The following is a 25,249-nucleotide window of genomic DNA, read 5'->3' on the forward strand; positions in this document are numbered from 1 at the left end:
GTAGGTCTCTTCTCCCAATTTAATTTTGGGCAAAATAATAGAAATGTACGGAGTTTTAGGACATTCCCAAATAGTAATAAACTACAGTTTAATCTGTAATAGGGAAAGAGGAGGAGAAAGAGAACTCCTGGACTTCAGGTGTGACAAGTGGTGGGTGGGAAGAGCAGGAAAGGAAACCAAGAATAAAATCTGAAAGGATACCTGGCTAGGGGTGATGACAAAACTGTGCCATCACATCTTGACCCACAAGTCTATAGATTCGCTAAGGCAAGTGGCTCCAAGTGGGTTAAAATGTTACAACTTATGGCAGGTCCTCACTCAGGAAAATTGTTCCTCCCTGAGTTAGTCCTACCAGCTGCAAACTCCGCGGTAGGCGCACTAAATGAAGGCGGACAGGGGTACCTCCCTCTACTCCCCTAATTTGCAGTAGGGTGCATCCCTTCCCGTTCTCGGTCGCCCCTGGCGGCGAGCACCCGGGACCTGCGGGCGCACGGGCGAGGCTGGAGGAAAGGTGCGGGCAGTAAAGGTCCCTGAAATGGAGGTGAGCGGCTGGTACATCCCGGTGCTTTGGCCGCTTCTGTCTCCTGGCACCAGCCTGGCTGCCCCGGAACCCGGTTACCCACACGCAGCGCTCACTCTGGCTCCTCCGTTTCTATCCGTCCTGTTCCATTCAGGTGTTGCCGCCGGGATTCTGGGTGACCTCCGGATTTCAGGACAGAACTTACATGCATTTGGAAAGGAGGGGGCGCAGAAGAGCTCTGACTGGAGGAGAACTGTCACCATTAGACCTCCACGTTCCGAAGAAATGGGGGAAGAATTCGGAAACTAGGTGGGTCCCTTAAATCCCCAACACCCCCCACCCCCTGAGAGTCCAACCGGCTCCCACCGTGTCCCACATATCGATCTGTTACTTTCCCATCTCTTCCAGGAGGTCGGAGATCGGCCTCACGTCCCATCGTCACCAAACCCTCAAGTGGCAGAGGGTGGGCAGTCCCGCCGCGGTTCCTCTGCAGAGGGCAGCGTGGGAGGGACCTCGGAGGCTCGGGGAGAGGTGAGGGCCCGCGCGGGGTGGGGAGGGGTGGACTTGTGATAGAGGCGTTCGGCACCCGCAGGGGCGCCCACACCTCCAGCTTCCATCCCAGGCGAGGGAACTGCGTGACATTCCCGTCCACACCTGATTGACAGGAGGGAGTCACGGCCCAGGAAGCGGGTGTGGGTGTGTAGAGGCGGAGACAAAACCTCCACCGCACGCGCAGCGGGCCGGGGCCGGCGCTCCTAGACGGTCTGGGTCTGGGGCCACTCTCCCCCCAGGTGCCCGGAGGCTTCGCGGAGCCAGAAGAGGCTGACGGAGTGTCCCCCCGCGGGGGCTGCTGCCTGCAAGAAGGGGGCAGGGACGCCGGCAGCCCCGGGCGTCACTTGCCCGGCAGCTTCGCCCTCCGCCGGGACTAACTCGCGGTTCCCTCGGGGCAGCGCGCGGAGATCGGCCAGCCTCCTCCCTCCTCCTTGCAGCGAGCTGCCTCCGCCTCCCGCTGCCTCCACCCTCCACCTCTATCCCCGTCTGTCTGGAGCTGAGCTCGGAGACCTCAGTCGCCTCGAGCTCTGGAAGTGGGCGCCGGACAAGTCCACGGCGCCTCCCGGCAAGATGGACAGCCGCTACACCAGCACCGCGGGCATCGGGGACTTGAACCAGCTGAGCGCGGCCATCCCGGCGACGCGGGTGGAGGTGTCCGTCTCCTGCAGGTGAGCACGCAGCCTCTCTCCTCCCCCCTTCACCCCCTCCTCCTGCCCTCCCCGCGCCCGGTTGGGAGCGCTTGGCAAGCGCCCGGGATACTCCGAGGCTTGGAGGGGGTGAGAAGTTGTAGGATGAGTGGCCAGCAGCCCGATTGTGGGTCTGGAGTCACCCCTGGGTCGAGCGGCCCCGGGCGGATAGCGGGAACTAGAAGCGAGCGGGGGGGGGCTACGGGACGGAGACTTCTTGTTTTCTTCCTGGGGAAATGCTGTAAAAGTTGGCTGGGCTGTGACTCAGCGGGGAAAACTCCTGCCGCCGCCCACTTTGCAAGCCCTTTTTACGTCCCAAACCCGAGCGGTAAGGTTGGGTGATGACGGGAATCGAAGGGGACGGCGTTGCCCAAAGCGCTCGTGACCGCGGCGCGCAGTGACCCGGGACTCCCCCTGCTAGGCGTCTGCAGCCCTGCTAGTGACCCGGTTGGCTCCAACCGCTGCGGCTTCCTCCCCACCCACTTCCTGGAGCCCTCGGGTTCGCCTGTCCCTCCTCACTCCCCTCCCCTCCCCTCAACACACCCGCACACACACTTTTCCGGGCTCTGCGCCTGCCTCATGCCTGAGAGGTAGAGATTTCGGCTCCAGCCCAGTGGTTGCAGAAGAATCTGTGCCTTACTCAAAAGCTGGGAAGTCACAATTTTCTACCAGCAAATAGACACATTGTGCTTATAACAATCGACACCCTTGCCCAAGGTTCTGTAAATTTCAAATTCCTTTGCCTTATGTTCTTTGGGTCAGTTTCCCCGTAAACAAAGCAGCCCAGTTGCTCTATCGCCGATTTTGAGGAAATGGGCGGGCTAAGACTAAACTGATTTTAGCAAAAGGAGGGGAGGATTTGCGAATTATAATTCACTGCCTTGTGGGCACATTGTGATCTCTGTTGTTGGAAAACTCTCTTCTCACGTGTCCACCTTCCGCCCCAAGGTTGTTTTTCATGCCTTGAAATCCTCCCCTTCCTTTCCTGGGTAAAACTTGCCTTAAAGAAATCTAATAAACCTGGGGAATCTCCCACGTAAATAAGACCTGGAGCTTAAAGTGCTGTCAACCTTGTGGTACTTGATTTTGCATTTTTACAAGACAAAGTCTAAAGCCAAAGGAATGATTTTTCTTGGGGATGGGGGTAGATGGGGGGAAGGGAGTGGGGAAGGAATTTCAAGCACCAACCCAGGACTGAGGTGTTAATCAGCTATCTCTGAAACGATGTATAATCCCTTGATTGCTTGATTCCTCTCACTGCTGACCTCAAACTGTGGAAACAATAATGCTGCTAATGATAGCTAAGCATTAGCCTCTTGTCTTATGGCGTAGCCACAGTTTTAAGTGCTTCCACACATTTCTTTCTGTCAATTGAACAGGTGAAACTTTATGGAAAACTTTTTAGATATTAATTTCTAGGCCTTTGTTTTTCTCTCTGAAGTTGGTTTTGGATGCTAGAGGGAGGTTATTAATACATACAGATAACGCATAGTCAAAAGTCCTACATTAACAGCATTTTCTAGAGCTCTTACCCTCTGCTGAACATCCTATAAAATCTGAATACCATGTGGCCTGTGCATGGAATGGATATAAACATACTGTAAATTAAATCTGATTTTCCCATAAGCTCTTTAGGGTGATTATACCTTTAGAGAAATTATACCTTAACTGTTCTTTCTGCCAATAGGGTCCATGTCTAACCACTCTGGGTTATTGTTGTTGTCATTGTGTTTTTTCCCCCCTGGATGCTTGTTTGCTGTGAGTGTGCTGGGAATCCTGAAGTCTGTTAGCTTTAAGGCAGTTTGCTTCAGCTTGCTACCTCAGACCCGGAAATGCCCTTGTTCCAGCCTTTTCTCAGATCACTGATTTGGTGTCTTGTTTTTAATTTTTCAAATAGAAGAAAAAAAGTTCTGAATGAGACCCAAGTACTTACATTGTTAAGAATTGAATCTTGTAATCATAGATGGTGGTGTCCTTTGGGCTTTGGCATAAGAAACCTAGTTACACATTCTGGCTTTGTGACTTTCTTATGTTGTTAACTTGGAGCAAGGTCTTACCTCATCTGCTAGGAAGCTTCCTCGTCTTTAAAATGAGAATAAATTATGGTATTTATCTTATATATTAGTAGAGTGTTGTCAGGAGTTTTTAATATGATGACTGAAAAGTGCTTACACAATATGACACAAAGAAAGTGCTAAAATGTTGTTATGACACTGGCAATAGTATTTATTGAGTAAGTGTATTATATGATTCACTTGTAATTAGTCCTCTTTCGAAGTTCAATAAATTGGTTAAAGAAGACAAGGACAGAAACAGCTTTGAGATACCTGTTCCTTCTTTTTCTTTGTTCTTTGGTGTGCATAAAAAGCATATATCCTAGGATGCTTGTGGGGATTTCAGGGCACAGTTGTAGGCCCCTAAGCCTTACCATGTGCAAGCAGAGCAAAACATTCCCTTACCCTTTTCATCAGAGCCCTCTGGTGACTAGCTGACACTTAAGCAACTCAATAAAACCCCTTTTGATAACCTCTTTTCACTGTCTCCAATCTAAGACTTTTAAAAACTTGATAATATTTTCATCTTCGTTTTGGGGGAGGTGAGAAAATCAACAATTGAAGCTTGAAGCTAAATATAATTCCTGGAAATCATTTTGTGTGTTCACTGTCCAAGTATTTGAGTGTCTTTTATATGTCTGGCATTACGCCATGCTCCATGAGATGTGCAAGAGAAGTTCTCTGAAAATGTAAAATCAAATCCAATGATGAGGTTCATGCACAGGGAGGGGACAGGTCATTGTGGAATGGAGTGTTTGGAATATACTACAAAGAGGAGATGGGACTTGAGGGGAGACAAGACAAATGGGCATGGTGTGCTTTAGAGAAGGGACTGTATCCATGGCGGTTTTGTAGGGCTACAAAATTGGTGCGTTAGGATGACAAGCATACCTTTCTTGCTGGGTTTATGTAGAAATAAGCTCCTGCTCTTTTGACATTCTTTCTACCCATTATTTAGCTTTTGGATTCATTTTTCTTTATGATGTTAATTCATAGATTTTTATGTTAATTGGGTTACCTAATTAAAATGTCTGTAGCTGTAATGATACAACATCAGAAACAGAAAATAACGTCTATAATATCCCCATTTTATTCTGAAAACAGGTGAATTAGAATGAGATAAAGCAGAAGCAAAAATTATCTACATATATATATAAAAGCCTAAGCAACTGGTCGACCGATCCCCGCAGGGCCAAAACCAGCAGTCTGATATCTCCAAGGGGTCCTGGATTGCGAGAGGGCGCAGACCAGGCTGAGGGATCCCACCAGTGCACGAATCCGGGCACCAGGCCTCTAGTACAGTAATGTTTTCCCTGGGACTTTTGTTTGTTGCACATTTCTAACACATCCTTTTGGTGATTTTTGTCATTTTCTCTGATTGAGAAGTTAGCAATTACAAAAGCATTGAGAGAATTCTGTATTTGTAGGCTTTGTAGGTTAGCTATCCTATGTAAATCCTTTCTCTGCAATAATCCTAGAATGGTGGTAATAATTTTAAACATTAATGTCTAAGGAAGGGTATAAAGTGGGACTTTATTGAGCACTTACTTTGTGCAAGGCATTCTAAAAGTCCTTCTTGACCTGGCCATAACTCTTTTGTCTAATCTCCCAGCACTCCTCTTATGTACTCCGACTGAACATAGTCTAACAAATATGTGTCAAAATGTGTTCCAGCCCTAGCCTGTTTGGCTCAGTGGATAGAGTATAGGCCCGTGGACCTAAGGGTCCTGGATTTGATTCCAGGCAAGGGCACATACCGCACAGTTGCAGGCTCCAGCCCAGCCGGCCTGGTCAGGGTGCATGCAGGAGGCAACCAATCGATGCGTTTCTCTCACATCGATATTTCTCTCTGTCTTTCCCTCTGTCTTCCACAGTCTCTAAAAACCAATGAAAAAAATATCCTTGAGTGAGGATTAAAAAAAAAAATGTGTTCCAGATAAATGTGGCTGCAAAACACAAATAAGAGGTACAGTCCCAAAGCATGTGCTGTTATCCAAATTCTTTTGCCTACCTGGCCATGGACATGCTGCTCTCTCAGCCCTGAATGTCCCTGACTCCCTTCCCATTCTTTTCTTGATTAGCTTGTGCTCTTTTCAAGACTCAGGTCAAACATCATTTTCTCTTATGACTCCCAAGCTGGATTTTGCTGTCTTCCCACAGCAGCTGGTATATAGCAATATCATAGTGTTGGTGGAGGAAAAATTTCCCTCTACCCTTCAAGGTTCTGGCTGGTGTACATCGTTTTCAGAACTTTTCTCAAAGCTGCTGTTTCTTAAAATTAACCAGCCAAAAATAATCAATATCCTGAAAGAGGTATATTTTGGAGTGGCCAACTTATCTCCGCTTCAGTAGTTGCATCATAATTCTTAGTCTTTGTGTTCTTCTTAAGGACACGTTTTCTCTCTTTTGTGTCCATGTTGTTGAGGTAAGAACATCCAAACCTGTAAAGAATTTTTATAAGAATTTATTTGAGCCAAACAGAGGCTATGCCTGGAAGCAAGAACTCAACAGAATGAGAAAAATGTCTCTCAGAATGGCAGTCTGCAGTTTCTTTTATGCATTTGGAATTAAGGAAGGGACATAAGGAAGATTACATGAAAGTGGGAGAAAGCAAGGGGAGACTGGATTACAGGATAGCTAAGATTCTGTGCTCTCTCTTGAGGGTGGTTATATTTCCTAGGGGTCTGAAAAAGGCATTTCAAAGGTGTGTCAAGCTAGATGCACAGAAACAATGGACAGGGCTTGTTTAAGGAAAGGATAAACCTTTTAGTAGAGAATTTATATTTATTCCTGGGGCGTGACTATACACCATGACCTACCTAGTTAGGAATCTATGATTGGATTACTCTGTAAGGTTACTTTCTATCACTGGACTTGTCAGTTTTATTACAGAACCTGTTTTCCATCCATAGTATGTATATTCTGAGTTTGGCACAGCATATTTAGTCAATGAGTGCTGAGTGCTGTAATTCTCTGGATGAATCATCTGGCATGAGAAAGGCATTTTGCCTATTAAAATACAGACTCCAAGGCCCCCACACCAGCTTTACTGAATCAAAATCTCTAGGCTCACCATGTACAAGTTTTTCACATTAAAATTTTTAATCAACCAGTTTGATGAGCAAATGACTGTAGTCACTTGATGTAGATTAGCAATATCTACCCTACTAAGGTATTAGGATGATACTTTTCAATGGTGTATTGGAGCTGGTTTAAATGGGATTGAGACAGGAATTTGTGTCAGTTGTTAAATAAATTATTAAAAATTAAATATGTAAACCTAAAATTAAAAAAATTACATTTTAAAAGAAAGATAAGACATACTCCAAACTTCCCACTTCTAGTTATTTTACTATATGTTAGTATTATCTGTACTCCTTACTGTCATCTATGCTCAATCTTTTTCATCTATGTGGTGAAAATATGCAGTTGTATGCTATTGTTCATCTCTTCTCAATCCATGTTCAGTGACATCACATTAGTAGCTTGAAATTGGCCATAGTGGGAATATTTACACCATGGAAACTGGCAAACACTGCAAATTAGAGCTTGATTATTGTTCTGTTATTGTCTGCACTTAAGACATTCCATGAGAATCAATTAGTCCCATGAAATTTACAATTATAAATGTTCTAGATGTATTACTATTATTTGTAACTTGTGTGCTCAGCTACACTTACTTTATATCAGTAAAATTTGTAATAAATTATCTAAACACACACATACATACACACATTTAGCTTTTTTTTTTGAGAGTCTCTTGTTAAACACATACCTACTTTCACATTACTGTGTATAGGCCTTTTGTAAAGATAAAGCATTATACAAAGGAAGAAAATTGCTGCTCTTAGGCTGTCACTATTAGAAATGATAGTGTCAGATTCAGCACTGTCTCTGATCTTGCTTCTCTACTGGAATAAGTGGGTTGTGTAATTTTTCTTTAAATTAATCTTTATTCTTCAAAGTATTTCAGATGTTCCCTACCTCCCCCCTGCACCACCCCATATGACTCCCTCCTCCTTCCTCCCTTCCCCTCCTCAGGCCTTCCCAGCACTAGTATCTGTCCATGGCTTCTGCATATATGCATATACATTCATGGGGTAATCTCTTCCTGCTTCCCACCCCCTTCTCTTTGAAATACATCAGTCTGTTGCATGATTTTATAATCCATGAAAGGTTGTGACAGCCTGCCAGTGTACTGTCACCGGAAGTACAATGCAACAGGAAGACTGAAATTGTGATGCTTTTTACTTTCTTCTCCTTTTCATGTGGTCCTCTCCACATGTTCTTTATTCTCTTACTTCTAGGTCTTTTTTTTGTTTGTTTCTCCACTCACTGGTGGCATATACCATGCACGTTTATGTGTCACAGCTCCAGTTACACAGTGATGAACTGGCCACCTGGGAAAGCACATTCAGATTCCAAAGGGGAGAATCTGATGAGCCCAGTGGGAATCGACCCATTTGGAAGCAGATGCCTCTACTGTTCTGATTATCTGTGGTGAATGAGAATCAAATACAGTTGAGGGCTCCACCCCAATCCACATGAGTTTATCTCTTAGACACACTTTACCCTTCTTTAGTCAAGGAGTTTGAAGTTAGTGTGCAAGTAGGTTTCCAAGTGATGTTAGCTGATAAATTATGTTACTGTAAGCTAGGGAAATTAGAATTCTGTTAGCCCATTAATGAGGCATATGATAGGCAAATTGAGGGTCAAGCTGTGATAGGGAGTTAACATCTGTTCTTATGGCTCTGCAGTTCCTGAGGTCTTGTTCAAAAATGTAGTCACAGTGCTTTTTGGGGGGCCATGCTGGGGTGTTTTTCTTTTTTAGCTTCCAAGTTTTAGGAAAATTGGTTGTAGTGATATTTCTGGGCAGTGGTTTTGAACTCTAAGTGTGGGAGTTGCCCAGGTATATCTTAGGAGAGAAAAGTCTTACTCATGTTGTTTCACCAGTATTTTGGCCTACCCTGCATTTGTTAGCATTTGGGGCTTGGGGTGTTCTAAAAATGCCCTGGGATGCGGAGAATGGAGTCTAGAAGCAATTCACAAAGCAAGACCCCACAGAATAGGGTGTTCACGGTTGTGCTGTCTTAGGTACATTATTTGTGGCCTGACAGGCAACAGCCTGCATCCATTCCCTATTTGAGTTTATTTGAGGCAGGGAAGAAGACCAGTTCCTCTCAAAGAAGTTTTATTCAGTTGTTAGCCTGGTTTATAATAGCAACACTTGCTTATTAGAGCCGGTGTTGTTTAGCCTTGAAGAGCATAGGTGTGAAACTAGACCAGCTCTACTAAAACTGGCTGTGAAATCTGGGAGAGTTACTTAATCTCTCTTCCTCAATTTCCTCATCTGTGAAGTGGGGTAATAGCAGCCTCTACCTCTTATATTTGTTTTGAAGGTTAAATAAGTTAATACCTGAGTTAAAGCACTACTTGTTACATTAGGTAAGTACTCAGTAATTAAATGGATATAAACACAAAACAAAAGCCACCCGCTATGCCATCATACTATGAGCATTTAGTTCACTTCTCTCATTTATAACATCACATTTATCGTCTCTCTCGTGTGTACATGCTCACATACATTGTATAATGAAACCATACTATATTCTATACAATTTATCTTCTCTACTTTTCTGTTAATATTATATCATGTAAATGTTGTTGTCATTAGTTTTTGAAAACATAACCTTCCATGACTGTGTAATAGTCTATTATATGGTTATACTATATTTATTTTCCAAAATGTATTTCAAAAACTTAACATTCAAAATGATGCTACAGATTACGGATGAGCATTGTTATTCACCAACACTTGACAACTCCTATAATTTCCCCCACCCCCACCCCAGGATAGTTTTCTAGAGCTAAAGAAATTAATAAGTATCTTTTGAAAGAGATTGAATACCTTGTTTTGGTTATTTCCTCCCTATTCCTCTTTAAGCAGAGTCAAGTCTAAACTACTGGCTGCACCTTTCTAAATACTTTTATTTCCCTGAGAAACTTGCATGTAAAGATTGATGAGAATGTGGGGCAGCAGAGTGTAGCAGCAAGAAAATGGAATTAGGAGCCAGACAGATGTCTTTAAATCCCTTTTTTATATCTTTTTGAAATGTTATTTTGGGTAACTTATCTCAGCTTTTGGAACCTCATATCCTAATCAGTAATATGGAAATGATTAAAAAAAACAAATTGATAAGATTTTTGGAGAAGTGAGTGAAATCAAGTCTATAAAATGCCCCACACCATGCTTATCACAAGAAAAGCACTTAATAGCTGTTAGTCTTATCTCATTTTTTGGGGGGTATATTATTGTGTGGCACATAGCAACACAGAAGAGAGTTACCTATAGTTTGGACAGAAACATGAACTGCAGGGTGACAATTACTAGTATAAAGCTGCATGTTAAGGGTCATATGTCCTAGCCCAGGCCGAATACTGTCTAAATGCAGAGGGCATGTAGAATCAAACAGTGGCCAGAGAGTATAGATTTGGAAATGCATGCACAATTTCTACAGATTCCACTGCATGGCTCCCCACACCAAAACACACAGATATGTGGCCTTAATGGGATTTGATAGGTAGGAGGTAGAGCTTAACAACAAAGTTTGGAATGAAAGCACTTTCTAGCATATTCTTACATGTGATCAATAAAAGCTATCAGCTGATATTTCGATTGCTCTTTCCTGTTGGACATGTGATAAAACAGGTATCACAGTAGATGACAACACTGGCCAAAGGACAGCAAGAATGTATTGCCAATAATAAAATAAAGTATTTAAAGGGTGTCTTGCTGCAATGGTCAGTGTTCTCTGCCTGACACACAGTACCTTAATATTTTTAACCTTATGACAACCATCAATGTTAAGGCCTCTTCAGCCAGGGATATTAGCTGTCAGTCATTCTTTTTCAAATTGTGAGATATTTTGTCAAGTTTATTTTATAAAGAATAATACTCCAAACATCCTGAGGAAATTATCAGTTATTTTTTTTTAAACTCTGAAGAAACAAAATATCATTGATGTTCGCTGAGGAATATTTCTATTTATCAGACAGTGAAGCTATTCAAATATAAAAGCTGACTTGGCCAGCATGGCTCAGTGGTTTAGCATTGACCTATGAACCAGGAGGGCACAAGTTCAATTCCATGTCAGGGCATATGCCTGGGTTGTGGGCTCGAACCCCAGTAGGGGGGCATGTAGGAAGCAGCCTATCAATGATTCTCTCTCATCATTGTTTGTGTCTCTCCCTTTTTCTTCCTTCCTCTCTGAAATCGATAAAAATATATTAAAAAAAACTCTTTAAAAGTTGTTCTATGAGCCCAAGAAATATGAAACCTTTGGACATTTGCTATATATTTTATTTAAATTAATGCCAAAGTCTAAATCTATGAAGACAATGTGTAAAGCACTTATATGCCAATACACTCATCCTTCCAACAATTCTGTAACCCAGGTGATGTTATGGCCTATTTTTCAGGCGAAAAGATTGGGATTCAGAGGGAGTGTAAGTCATTTGGCCTAAGTCTCACATCTAGGAAGAGAAAAGATTGAGATCCTAATCCATGAACAGTGTCTAGTTCTAAGATGTATGCTTCTGACAACTGGCCATCTTCTGTCCCTCTTCTACAAGTTTTTTATTTTAGGCTTTAAGGGTAGGGCTCATTCCTATCTGTGTCGCATGTGTTGTGACTGAAGAAAAATTACAAAGCTGGGAGACACAGTTCTAATAGATGATATTAATATTATTACTAAGGGGAATATGAAATTCGTGTGTGTGTGTGTGTGTGTGTGTGTGTGTGTGTGTGTGTGAGGGGGGTTTCTGTCCCCAATTGGTAAGAGCTGTGAATAACACAAGTCAGATGAGTGGCATACATGTTAACCATTTGATGTCTAATTTCCAAGTATTGATTCTATTCTTTTTTCTGCTGCTGAGTTACCTAATGAAGCTGTGGGAAATTAAGTAATGAGGAGACTATTTCACTAGAAATCAGCAGGCAGGATAAGATGAAAGCTAAATGCTGGAGAAAGGTAATGGACCGGGCAAATGAAAAATAGAGGAAAATTAATTAAATTGACTCTGACATTCATATTTGTCGTTAAGAGTTGAAAATTGGCCTCAAGTCCTATTATTTCAATCCACCGTTTTCTTAATAATGAGGAAGTCACCATTTAAACATGCTAGCTTGTTAATAATAAATTCCAAGGTTTCCTTTCAAATACGTTCAAATATATTCACATGACAAATGTGTTCTTCAGAATTCCAGGTAAATAAAGTACTTACTTTGGTAGTGAAATATCACTATAGTACTCTATGTGAATTGTGACATGAATTTGTTAAAGTCAGTATTTTCTACTTTGCTAATTAGCTGCTCTCTTGATCTCTATATGTAATAAATGACATTAATTTTATTAAAAATGATCACAAATGTCAGAGAGTGTAATGGGCCAGATATGATTATAATCAACCATAACTAGTTGAAACCAACACATTTCTCAGCTTTCCTTAGCACAGTAGTGCTTTTAAAATCATTTTGAGAAATTTGCTTCTCACTGCCCACAGATCCTTGTTAGTGCATCGTCTCAATGTGTATAACTCTGCGTGCATTCTTACAAACCTTTTCTTAAAAATAACCTTAATGTATTCCTAAACGGAGTATCAGATTCTTTGTGGTTCTCTCCATAATTAAAAGCTCAATCATTCTTCTTTGATGTCTTCAATAGATTTTTATGTTTTCCAGCTATAAAGCAAAGACTTAGTGGAGTAAAAGCAAATGAGTGAGATTAAGTGATATCTGAGAACATACAGAATAATAACTTTATTTGCTAATCCCATTAAATTACATATTTTATTTTTCCTTTTTAAAATATTTATTGTTGAAAGTATTGCATATATCCCCTTTTTTTCTCTCATTGACCCTTTATAGCCTGCTAAGTTACCTATTTTAGACACAGCTCACTGTCTGGCTTATCTTGATATCTCAACTTTCAAATTAATTGCAGAAGCGGCAATATTAGAAGTTAGATTGCAGTTGATGTCCATGCCATTTGTAGGCATTGGGAAAAGGAGACATATATTAGGTTGTTAGTGAATGTTGGTTTTAATTGATAATTTAAGTCTTAATTGATAATTTAAATTAGTGAATTTAAAGACTATTTTTGGAGAGAAGTTTAAAATATACTAGATAAAAGATGATTGATTTTTTTTTAACTCACAATTTGTCTCACAATTTAAATTAAATGGTTTTAAATTCTTTGTTTCACTTAAATCATTTTGTCCTTTCTTATGGAACATGCCAGCAAAGTACAGTGGAAACCCCATGGTTTCATTCTGTTTCTGACACTGGCTCTGTAACCATTGACGATCCCTCCACTTCTCTGGGCATGAGTTCCTATGAAAGGTTGAGTCCCTGGTCTAGAGGACCTGGGAGGTTACTTAGAGCTTATTAGAAGTAAAACCTTGAAATAAATTGAAAAGATGTTCTGATTTAAGGAAAATTTGTGATTGTCAATACATTGAAAACTTAGGCCCTAATTCTATTGTCTGGGTTTTTGTTTTGTTTTTTAATTTTTTAAAAATTTGTTTTTTTAATTGATTTTTGGAGAGAAAGGAAATGATAGGGAGAGAGAGATAGAACCATCAATGAGAAAGAACCATCCATTGGCCACCTCCATGGGGATCAGCCTCTTGGTTCATGGGTGGATGCTCAACCACTGAGTCACACTGGCCAGGCTGGTGTCTCAGTTTTTTAAAAAAAATATGTTTTTATTGATTTCAGAGAGAGGAAGGGAGAGGGAGAGATGGATAGAAACATCAAGGGATATTAAGGTACATTATTCCTAATGTCAACCACTTCCTACTTCAAAGTTCTCATTTCACTTAATATTCTCCCAAAGGGATATCAGAGGTGTTCTGCTGTTGCTATTCTAGTTTTTCCTCTCAATAGGGATCTATAGCTAGCTTTCTTCACTCTGAAAACAAACGTTTGATATTACTAGATATGTGTGTCTTACTTACAATTTACACTTGTACTGTGTTTACTATGTTTTCACAATTTATATCTCTATGACATCCTATATAATAAAAGGCTAATATGCAAATCGCCCGAATGGTGGAACAACCGGTCGCTATGACGTGCACTGACCACCAGGGGGCAGACGCTCAATGCAGGAACTGCCCCTGGTGGTCAGTGTGCTCCCACAGTGGGAGCGCCGCTCAGCCAGAAGCCAGGCTCACGGCTGGCGAGCACAGCGGCGGTGGCAGGAACCTCTCCCACCTCTGCTGCAGGCGGGCGGTAAGGAGCGAGGGGTCCTGGATTACAAGAGCCCCAGACTGTGAATGGGATGTCTGACTGCCGGCAGGTGGACATCCCCCAAGGGGTCCCGGACTGTGAGAGGGCGCAGGCTGGGCTGAGGGACCCCCACTCCAGTGCAAGAATTTTGTGCACCGGGCCTCTAGTATAGTTTATGGGCCCAATCTTGTGTTAAATGATTAATTGTTACTAAATGCCGGCTCCTAAAGTAGTACCTGGAAGAATTCTTAGGGGACATGGGACATCTGGTCTTTGTGGGAAAGAGTATTATAGGTGACGTCTATTTTTATTTTTATTTTTTTTATTTATTTATTTAAATCCTCACCTGAGGATATTTTTCCATTGATTTTCAGAGAGAGTGGAAGAGAGAGAGAAAGACAGACAGAAATATCAATGTGAGAGAAACACATCAATTGGTTGCCTCCTGCACACACCCTGACCAGGACCTGGGCCTGGGAGGAGTCTGCAACCAAAGTACGTGCCCTTGACCGGAATAGAACCCGGGACCCTTTGGTCCGCAGGCCGGGGCTTTATACAGTGAGCCAAACCCGCGAGGGCTAGTGGACTTTTAAAATAAAGCAAACTAATACAATGTGGCATGTATGCTGTTATTTTTAATAGTTGCAATCTTTAACTTACAGTGACTGATGAGACCCTGAAACTTATACTCATGTCTCCAACGTGTTTGTTGCTTCCTTTCCATTCTTGCTGCCATCATTCTTATTCAGGAAGTTGTTACTTCCTGGACTATTAGAATATTTTCCATGACTCCAGAATTCACTTCTTTGGTCTGTTTTTCACATAGTGTATAGTTATTTTCCTAAACAAAGGTTGAATTGTGTAATTTTTCCTTTTGCAGAAACTTTCAATGTTTCTCCTTACCAAGGTGTTCAGCAATATGATGTTCAGGGTCTTTCCTCTCCTGCCCACACAGCCTCCTCCAGGCTCCTCTCAGACTTGGAGTACTTTGCTAATCTCCAAGTGTCTTGTGTGGACTCTCACTTTCTACTATTGTTGATGCTTTCTTGAAGTGGAATGGATTGTTCCTTTTTTTGAGTTCCTACACCACAATTCTTATACTTTTGTTTTATTCTGCTTATAATTATTTTGGTTTCTGCATGTCTGTCTCTCCTACCAACTCTAAGAGTGCATATTTGCTTTATCATTGATTTTCACAAAAATTGTGTGCTTTGCACATAGAAGTTTTCGATAAATGTTTGCTGCCTGATGGACAGATTGGTAGAAAGAATCTAGGCATCCATGAATCTGTGTATGTCTATAACCTTAAAAATATTAGTTTACATACACAGAGCATTAAAATGACTCACTTTCTAGTTCAATTTAGTAAAACATAATATTTTGATCTTCGTTTATAAACTAAGATTTATTAAACTACTTTATACAAAGTTTTGTTTTAGATTTTTAGAAAGTGAAAAGGAGGAGGGAGGGAGGGAAGGAGAGAGAGAGAGAGAGAGAGAGAGAGAGAGAGAGAGAGAGGAGAGAGAGAGAGAGAGGAGAGAGACATATCAGTTGGTTGTATCCACACTCGCCCTGACCTGGGCAGGGGATCCAACCTGCAACCCTTGATCAGAAATTGAACCTATGACCCCCTTTGGTGCTGGGCCCAATGTGCTAACCACTGAGAACACTGCCAGGGCTATATACATTTTTATTTGAAGAAATGAGAAACAAATAATTTCAAATTCACTTTGTCTTCAAGCACAGCAAAGACAGTTTTTGGTCTGGACACTTAGAATTTTCTTATTACTGAAAATTTGTTTATTTAATTTTGGATGAATACTATGCAAAAAGAGATAGAAGTAATAGAATTTATATGTATGATATCATAAATAACATTTCTAAGTAGGGAAATAGATGAACATATCTGTAACCGAATGAAGATTTTTGTCTTGGGAAAGATGTTTGTAATAAATTACTTGGTGGGCTGAACTGATAAAGGGGAACAGGACATTATGCTTTCATTTGGGCATAATCTAGGATAAGAAGAGCTGTTTGGTGGCCTGGACTCTTTAAGAAGTAATAGGTATTTATTTGCTAATGTGCTTTCCCTCTGTATTTGTTTCACCAATTTTAACTTGGAGCCACACAGTGTTAAATTTTAGAAAAGCTGAAATTCAACTAAAAAAACACACAAAACAAACAACAACAAAAAACAACTGTGGAGAAAGGGAAGATGGAAGAGGAAACAATGCCTTCTGTAGAAAAAGGGGGAAAGGGGGAGCCAGAACTTGTTTTCATGTGCACAAGTAAAATATGAGCATGTTTATTTAAGTCAAGTCACTATCCATCACACATCATTTCTTACATTGGTCTGGTTATGCTAATTTGTTGGATTGCCGAAATAATTTCTCAAGTGCTTGAAACACAGCGAAAGTACCTCCGTGCTCAGTTGATTATATTTAACCTAAAATGTCCCCTTGCCTGATTACATCAGATCTTTCAAGAGACTGACCTCAATAGTGGTTTAACAATAAAATGAGAAAAAAACCAAAATTATAAAACCACTTCGTTTCAATGAAGACAATGAATGGGTGAATTAGTGTAACACAGGCTGCTGCTAATGATGTTTGGTGAACATTTCCAGCACACATAGAATAGGCTGTAATTTAAAAAATGAAATGATTATGTGGTTGTGTCACGTTCATTTTAGGGTCACGGTCTAAACCAGCTATTCTAAACGAGGATTATCATCGTCTCAGAATTGCATCAGAGATTTTTCAAACCACATATGGGTACTCCTGAAATTCCAGTTTGCTTCCCGACCAGGGAATAAGTAAGCCCTCTCCACCATTTTCTCTACCCAAACAGACTTTCTGCCAGTTAAGTCTCAATCCCTGATCTCTCACTTTCACTTCTCCATCGTCTCTTTAACGTATTGGACCACTCTGCTTCTGACTGGGTCCGGCCTGTCTGACTCCGGCAGAGACCATTGCACATGATTATTGGACCTTTCAACCTCACACTTGCTCTGGGCAAACCTTCTCCCTGCCATGAATCCCATACAGTGGTCTATCTGTTCAAAAAAAGCAAATATTGGCATACTCTCTCTCTCTCTCTCTCTTTTTATATTTTATTGATTTTTTACAGAGCGGAAGGGAGAGAGATAGAGAGAGTTAGAAACATTGATGAGAGAGAAACATCGATCAGCTGCCTCCTGCACATCTCCCACTGGGGATGTGCCCGCAACCCAGGTACATGCCGTTGACCGGAATCGAACCTGGGACCTTTCAGTCCGCAGGCCGACGCTCTATCCACTGAGCCAAACCGGTTTCGGCTCTCTCTCTCTTTTTAATTTTTATTGATTTCAGAGAGAAAGGGAGAGGGAGAGAGAGATAGAAACATCAATGATGAGAGAGAATCATTGATCGGCTGCCTCCTGCACACCCCCTTCTGGGGATCGAGCCCACAACCCAGGCATGTGTCCTTGACTGGAATTGAACCTGGGATCCTTCAGTCCGCAGGCAGATGCTCTATCCACTGAGCCAAACCGGCTAGGGCAAAAAAGGGTAAATGCTGTCATACTTTTACCTTCGTTACAAATCCTTTTATTGCCTCTATTATAAGTCTGTGAGAATCTTCCAAACCCTGACCTGGCTTTTCAAGCCTGTTCTCTTTCATTCTCTCCATGTCATGCCACCCTCTCTCTCCCTACTGTCCTCTCCAAGCTGTGTCCTGAACACTAAGCCATTTCGTCCACCTGCATTTCCTGAGGGAACCAGGATGCTTACGCCTTGGTTCCTGGGGGAATCATTTTGCTTTCCTTTGTTATCTGACTCGATAGACTTTACTGATAGTTCAAGCATCATTCTCACTATGAAGACTTTGCCTGATTCTTTTTTTTTTTATATCTGAGGAGACACTCCTTTTTTTAAAAAATATATTTTTATTGATTTTTTACAGAGAGAAAGGGAGAGGGATAGAGAGTTAGAAACATCGATGAGAGAGAAACATCGACCAGCTGCCTCCTGCACACCTCCCACTGGGGATGTGCCCGCAACCAAGGTATATGCCCCTGACCAGAATCGAACCCGGGACCCTTCAGTCCGCAGGCTGATGCTCTATCCACCGAGCTAAACCAGCTTTGGCTTGCCTGATTCTTCAGATGGAATTGCCTCTCCCTCCTTTCCTGTAATCTGTGATGAATTTATTTTACACATTCCCTATTTTGCTGCACATATTTGTTTACAAATCTGTCCCGTTAACGGAATATAAATAATCTGGGGCCAGAGCCCATGTGTGTATATCACAGTCTTCAACACCATTCCTTTTTTCCTGTCACTTAGTAGCTTAGTGCTTGTTGAATAAACATTTGAAAGAGTATTAGATAATTATTAAGTGATAAATTCCCATAGGGCAGGACCTGGGTCTTGTTTACCTGTTTCAGCTTTGTACCTAATCCAATGTTTTGCATGTAGGAAGTGCTTAACAATTATTAATTCAATTATAGTTGAAAAAAGGAAAGTCGAACATCTTAGAAAGTTGAACATGACTGAAGGCATAAATACAGGAAAGAGTGTAATATCAAATGGCTTGAAAAAATAAACAGTTGTATAAAGGCAGGATGAAGGTGACATGGCCCAAGCCTATTTCACTCTGCTATTTTATTATTACTTTTTATTTTTGGACCTAGGTGAGTATTTTTGAGTCAGGGACAAATTCCTGGTCTAATCGTTTGTAACAAGGATAGCAGATGCATGTTAGAAAACTGTTTTCAATCTCTCCATCTCAGCTGGTTGGTCATTTGTGCTTGCCGTTTCAGATTAATTCCTTCTCTTTAAATTCTGTTGTTGATCCTGCAAAGCTCAGATGGCTCTTACAGATATTTGAATTATTCAGTGGTTAGTGATCTAAAGAAATTACAGAAGGTATTACTTAAAATATGGAGGACAAAACCAAACCAAACCCTGCCAACCTAGCCAACCTAGCCTTATCTTTATAGGCATAGTGTGCATAGTGTTTTTCTCACTGGTATAGCCTGTGTATTGATTGATAAATCTTAAAGGGAGCTGATTCCAGATAACCCTGCATAGAGATAAAGATTTTCTTTACAGATATTGAGCCTGGAGACCTATGACTTTCCCCCCATATTGAAGCAGTATATTGCTCAACAGCTATAGGGTGTCCCAAAATTTACGCCAGAAGTAATTTTGATAGAAAACACAGGTTTATAATTAAAAATTGTAAATTTTTTATTGATTCATAAAGTATACAGTATAGGGTTATGTATGGAATTGCACATCGGGTAAATGGCCTCCACGGCTTTGCTGGCACATACGCAAAGCCGTGGTCTTCATTGGTCTTCATTGTCCCTGCTCCTGGGCCATAATTTGTACTTGGTAATGCTTATCAAATTGAAGGGATTGAAATCAAAGGGCAACAGATATTAGAATCTGATTCAATAAACCAAGTAAAATTAGGCTTTTATTTTTTTTTGTTGTTGTTAATGCTTACGCAAAATTCAAATCTTGTGTGAATTTTGGGACACCCTATAGTAGAGAAGCAGAAAACCTAGTCATATGATCAACATATTTTGGGAGTGGTGCTTGGAAGACATCTGAGCTGATGTTGAGCAGAGTAGTCAGCCTTCAGTTTTTTACTTTGGGGTAGATCCATCACAGTCATCAGCTCTTGGTTTTTGGTCAGTGATTGTCACCTACAAATATCATGCATTGACTCTGGGAGAAGGAATAAATTCTGAAAGACTGCTAATAGGGCTAATTGTTTGAAATAGGTGCAAGCTCATTGCCCACTTTGCTGTTAGCAAGTGAGCTCAAAGTGGTTACTTTTAGAGTAGGCAGGAGGAGGGACTGAGGAAAATAATGATTCACAATCTCAAGAGTTGTAACTTAATTAGTGTAATGGTGTAATGTATTAAGGAGCAGAGCACAAATTCAGAGATGGAAACATCTGGATTTAAACTGCAGCTCCATATATTACCAACAATGAGTATTCAGCTGAGAGTTCATCTCTCTGTGCTTTGGTTTATAAATGAAGATAGAAATTCCTTCTCATATAGTTGCTATGGGAATTGTATGCTACGATATCATAAAGTGTGAAGAAAATTCCTATCACTTAGCAAGGAACTCTTATTTTTTTAAAAAATATATATTTTATTGATTTTTTACAGAGAGGAAGGGAGAGGGATAGAGAGTTAGAAACATCGATGAGAGAGAAACATCGATCAGCTGCCTCCTGCACACTCCCCACTGGGGATGTGCCCGCAACTAAGGTACATGCCCTTGACCGGAATCGAACCTGGGACCCTTGAGTCCGCAGGCCGATGCTCTATCCACTGAGCCAAACCAGTTAGGGCAGGAACTCTTATTTTTATACTGGCATTCAACAGAAATAGTTGAAAAATAATGGACCCACATCATGAAGATAGTGAAGGCTCTCTAATAAAAATCTTATAATAATTGTTACAAAAGTTCTACATGCTCATTGTAAAAACACACAAACAAAGCCAAACAATGTTGAAAACGAGAAAGGAGACCATTCAAATCATCCCAAATTCAACCCAGTGATGGATCATACCAATTAGATACCTCTCTGTGCATTTATGTAGGCATATATAAAAAGCAGGTATCATTTATACCCATTTTATCCATTTATCCATTTGTATCATTTATATCCATGTTTTGATGACTAGAGAAGATGGGCACAGGTTTTTCCAGATATTAATACTGAAACCTGGCTCCTCTCTGCAAGTCTGGTGCCTCCTGCCTGGAGAGTAGGAACTGCAGTGCTCCTCTCTGAGCGAATGACCTTAGCTGCCATCCCGGGAAATCCCTCCTCCTTTCTCTGCTGCACCCACAGAGCCCTCACTGCTGTTGTTCAAATGCCAGTGTTGAGTGCTACTGGGGAATTGCAGTAAATGCCTTTTTGCTGCAGGGCCTGCCCCGTGGACTTGCTGCCTGCTGTCCCTGCAGCCCTGCTCATTGCCTCATGGTGTGGTCTCTTGATTTACCAGGGCTTTGTGGTTCTGTTCTTGTTTAGTTCTTCCCATAAGGTCATTTATGTTCCTGACTCTGGGCTCCATAAAACATTTCCATATTTTCATCATGAATTTCCTTCTTTGATGTCACCAGAGTATGGTGGCATCTGCCTATAGGTGCTGTCCCTGAAAGCAGAGAGCTGGGGCTTGAGTAAATTCGTAGAGCTTATTGCGTGACTGTTTTGAGTTCCAGTTGGCAGAGTTTGGTCTGAGACTTGCTTTCATGGCAGCATCTAGGATTCAGGAGTGAGGTTGTTGTGACAGAGAGCTGCGTAGCCCTCACATACTTCAGCAATGGAAGGCAACAGAGAACTGCCAAGAAGTATGAATTGGATAGGACAGTTAGTAACTGTTGATACCCCCCAGATTATAGACTCTTCTATTCATCATGCCACCAATCACTTTACTGAATTATCTTACCAATTTTGAAAGATTTTATTAGTTAATTCTATTATTTTTTCTACATACAAAGTTAAATCTTCTGCAAGTAAAAATTTAATTTTTCTCTTTACAATGCTCTCATTTTTATTTTATATTTTATTCTCTAGAGTCTAGACCTTCTGAAGTGATGCTGAAGGATGACGTTATTTGCAGCTCATTTCATTTTGTTCTCAATAGTATAGTCAATATAACAGATACAAAAATAAAAATTAAAAATTAATAGTCAATGAAAAATTTACAAAAATGCACTGTGACGATTTACTATTCTTGTGTCTTTGGCCAATTTCTTTAACCCCTCTGAATTTTAATACCTCATCTGCAAAATGGATTCTGATAACAATTGCTACCTGCTAGGATTATGTGAGGGTTCCATGGAATGATTTGTTTAAAGTGCTCAGCCCAGCACCTGGCACCTGGCTCAGTACATGATTAGTAGGTGCAGAATTTGTGATATAGGTTCCCGTTGGGCATGAAGGGAGTAATCAGTTCTACCTGCCCGGGGCACAGCAGTGGGGAGACAGTGAAAAAGGTTCACATTTCCCAGCAGGAATGAGGTTGGCGAGGAAATTTCAGAGTGAGGGAATGCTGTGGGTAAAATGTGAGTACAGGACTGTGAGGCAATGTTAGTGTAAGGGACTGCAAAAACTCTGACATGTCTAGAGCAGAGTGTAGATGATATGGAATGTGGATAGAGGTGCAGCTGGAGATAAAGCCAGGGTGAGAATATGGCAGGTGTTTGGTGCTATATTAAAGAATTTGGAGTTTCTGAAGGTAATGGGTTTTTATTCAAGGGAGCCATTTGGTCAGGTTTTACTGTTGGAGGCATCTTGGTGAGACCAAGGGAAGACCAGTTAAGAGCTCTAAGGTCTGGGAAGTAGTTGGGACTTGGAATCAGAAGCCAAAATAGGAGATGCATTAGGGGAGAGGGAGAGAGAAAAAGGGAGGATGACTCTGGGTCTCCCTTGGGAGACAGGTGGGATGGACAGTGTTGCTGTGTTAGTTTCCTGTGGTTGTTGTAATCAATTATCACAAATTTGTTGGCTTAAAACAACAGAACCTAGTCTCTCACTATGCTGGAGGCCAGAAGTCTGTAATCTGTGTCACTTGGCAGAAACCACGGTGTCGGTAGGGCCATTCCCCCTCTGGAAGCTCTAGTGGAGAATTCATCCATACCTTGCCTTTTACAACTTCTGGTGGCTGCTGGCATACCTTGGCTTGTGGCCTCATCACTTCAGTCTTCAGGGCAGAGACCTGAAATCTCATTCTGCTCTGTTCACACTGTCTTCTCTGTTTGTGTCAAAGCTCCCTTTGTCTTTTTAAAAGGATATATATCATTGCATTTAGGGCCCACTCAGATAATCCTGGGTAGTCTAATTTCTCAGGTCTGGATCCGTTATTTAATCACATCTGCAAAGACTCCTCCTCCTCCAAATAAGGTCATATTTATAGGTTTGAGGGATTAGAACCTGATATGTTGGGGGTGTGGGGGCATTATTCTGCCGTCCTCAGTTGCCATTTCACTGAGCTAGGAATAGAGGGGCTACAACGTGGAGGAAAAGATAGTAAGGTTAGTTTTGTATGCGTGTTTCAGGTTTTTAAGGAGACCCATATTCTGTTCTCAGTCTCTTTTTATCCTGCCCAGTTTTGTTAACATAAATGTTGTGTTGCTCCAGCTGAAATCAGGGACTGGTTTGGTACCTTTTTTTAATCGAAAAACAATGAAACCAATGGGTTCTATTTATTTTAGCTCAGGCAAACCAGAACTCTGACATGTCAGATTTTGCAAAATACCTGGGTTTCCTTTGAAGCAATTTTCAAGAATATCAATCATAGGTGAAGACCGCAAGAAAATCATAAATATTTTATCTATTAATTATCTTCCCCTCAAATTTTCTTAGGATCTAAACCAAATTCAACCCACGCCAAGGTTGAAACTGTTATTTTTATCACTGACCTTTTTAGCTCACTAGTACTAATTAAGAAATACTTTAAATATCCTATTTCAGCAAAATCTGAGAATATCTTAGTTTATTTCATCCTCAGTTTTTGTGGGGTAATATGTGTCATGTCTGGTAAAGTTCTATTTGCATGTTCAGGCTATGAGAGGAAGCTGTTGAACTGGATTTTTAGTTTATTTGTACAATTTCACATCTGAAAGTCTATTATTTTCTTGAAAGCCAGATAATCTTGTTAAGTACTTTCCAATGACCCCATCCTTCAGAATTACTTGGTATCTGAGATTCTAGCTGACTTTGACTTTGCAGTAAGCTTCAATTTCAAAATACTACTACTTTTTTTTTTCATTTCTAAGGCTTGATGTTTTTGCCTGTACACAATCTGTTTCCTCTTCTCATACAAATTGTAGTTTCAGGAAAAATATTTTTTCCTTAAATTTGTATGCTAAGTTTCCAGAGATAATGTTTATTTAATGAATAAGATCAAGAATAAATAAATGAGGGGATTAAGTTTTGCATTCAAGTCACTTCCACATTTGATCATTTTCCTTTCAGTTGGTTAAAAAAAAGTTTTGATTTCATTGTTTTTATTTAAAAACACACACACATCCATGAAAATCATTTTGTGTGTATGTGTATTTAAAAATGCATACCCCTCCCCTTCCCCCAAGAACTCCCAAATTCCAATCCATAAAACAATATAATGCCCAAAGTCAGGGCCATGGGCAGGGTGGCTCAGTGACACAGGGCTTGTTTCCAATCCCAGTAAAGCAGCCACTCTCAGGTATTCTCAGTTAATGGGTTACTTATTAGGGCAAAGGCTCTAAATGCCACCTCCCTAATCATACACGTCACTATATCTCACGTGTAAAAGGCTGATGCTTTTGCTTGGATACTGAAACCCGTTCATTCATTCAGGAGGTGCTTGTTGAGCCCTTGCTCATGTGCAAGCCTGTGCTAGGTTCCACGGTTGCCAAGTGAGACTTGGTCCACACCTTGCCGGTAGTCAGTGGTCCTGAGACTACACTGAAGAACATGTAAACAAAAGCCCCCTAATCATTTCCTACATTTTGATTTAACCCAGAATCGTTTTGCTTATAGATACAGAACAATTTTCAGGGGAAATTGTATGATGCAGAGGTGTGGTTCTCTGTTCACACAGGGGAAGTTTATGCGGACAATGTTTGTAAAGTGATTAAGCATATTTTGACTATTTATAGGCTATGTTTTTGCTCCTGTGGAATATTAAATAGAACAATTTTTGTTTGGCTCTATTTATATCCCATGTCTTTTTTCTTATTAAAAGAATAAATAGAACTGTTCCACCCAGGTGCAGCCGTAGGCCCTTTACATGTTGTCTCAGCTTGCTTTCTGGAACTCACGTCATACCTTCAATTTGGGGACTTATTCCCTAAAACAAGTATAGTGTAGGTTTTGTTAAATTAGCACTTTAAAAGGTCACAAGTAATAGGGTTGCCTTTCATCTGAAATTATTCAGTTTAAGATTCATAATATATACCAAGTATATTTTCTTTTTCAAATTGCATCTGTTAGCATAATGATATTTGCTTTCTCTTTAAAGCATTTTTAAAAACTTCTATATTTACCACATTATCAAAGAATGATATTTATTAGGTGATGTCATTTGCTAAGTAGGGAAGAGTTAGCAGCAGGCCTGCAATGTTAGTTTAACTGACAAATCACGTTTACCTTA

The 25,249-nt window shown here is 40.9% G+C and overlaps 1 protein-coding gene across 6 annotated transcripts in view; it reads left to right on the forward strand.

Moving 5' to 3' along the window:
* Positions 1–1,088: 1,088 nt before the first annotated feature.
* The window catches only part of CPNE8 (copine 8), a 184,125-nt gene continuing 159,964 nt past the window's right edge, over positions 1,089–25,249 (forward strand). For 2 of the 6 annotated variants that reach the window (XR_002828720.1, XM_023752291.1), the window contains exon 1: positions 1,090–1,740. Coding sequence is in view for 3 of the 6 variants with exons in the window: in XM_023752291.1 (XP_023608059.1) it covers positions 1,643–1,740 (98 nt within the window). In the remaining 3 variants the exon portion in view is untranslated. Of the gene's footprint in view, positions 1,741–25,249 lie in introns of all 6 variants that reach the window. The other 4 variants (XM_023752294.1, XM_023752289.1, XM_023752290.1 and 1 more) reach the window with 4 other exon arrangements.

This window comes from Myotis lucifugus, unplaced genomic scaffold (assembly GCF_000147115.1).
Source record: "Myotis lucifugus unplaced genomic scaffold, Myoluc2.0 scaffold_30, whole genome shotgun sequence".
Taxonomy (NCBI): Eukaryota; Metazoa; Chordata; class Mammalia; order Chiroptera; family Vespertilionidae; genus Myotis; species Myotis lucifugus.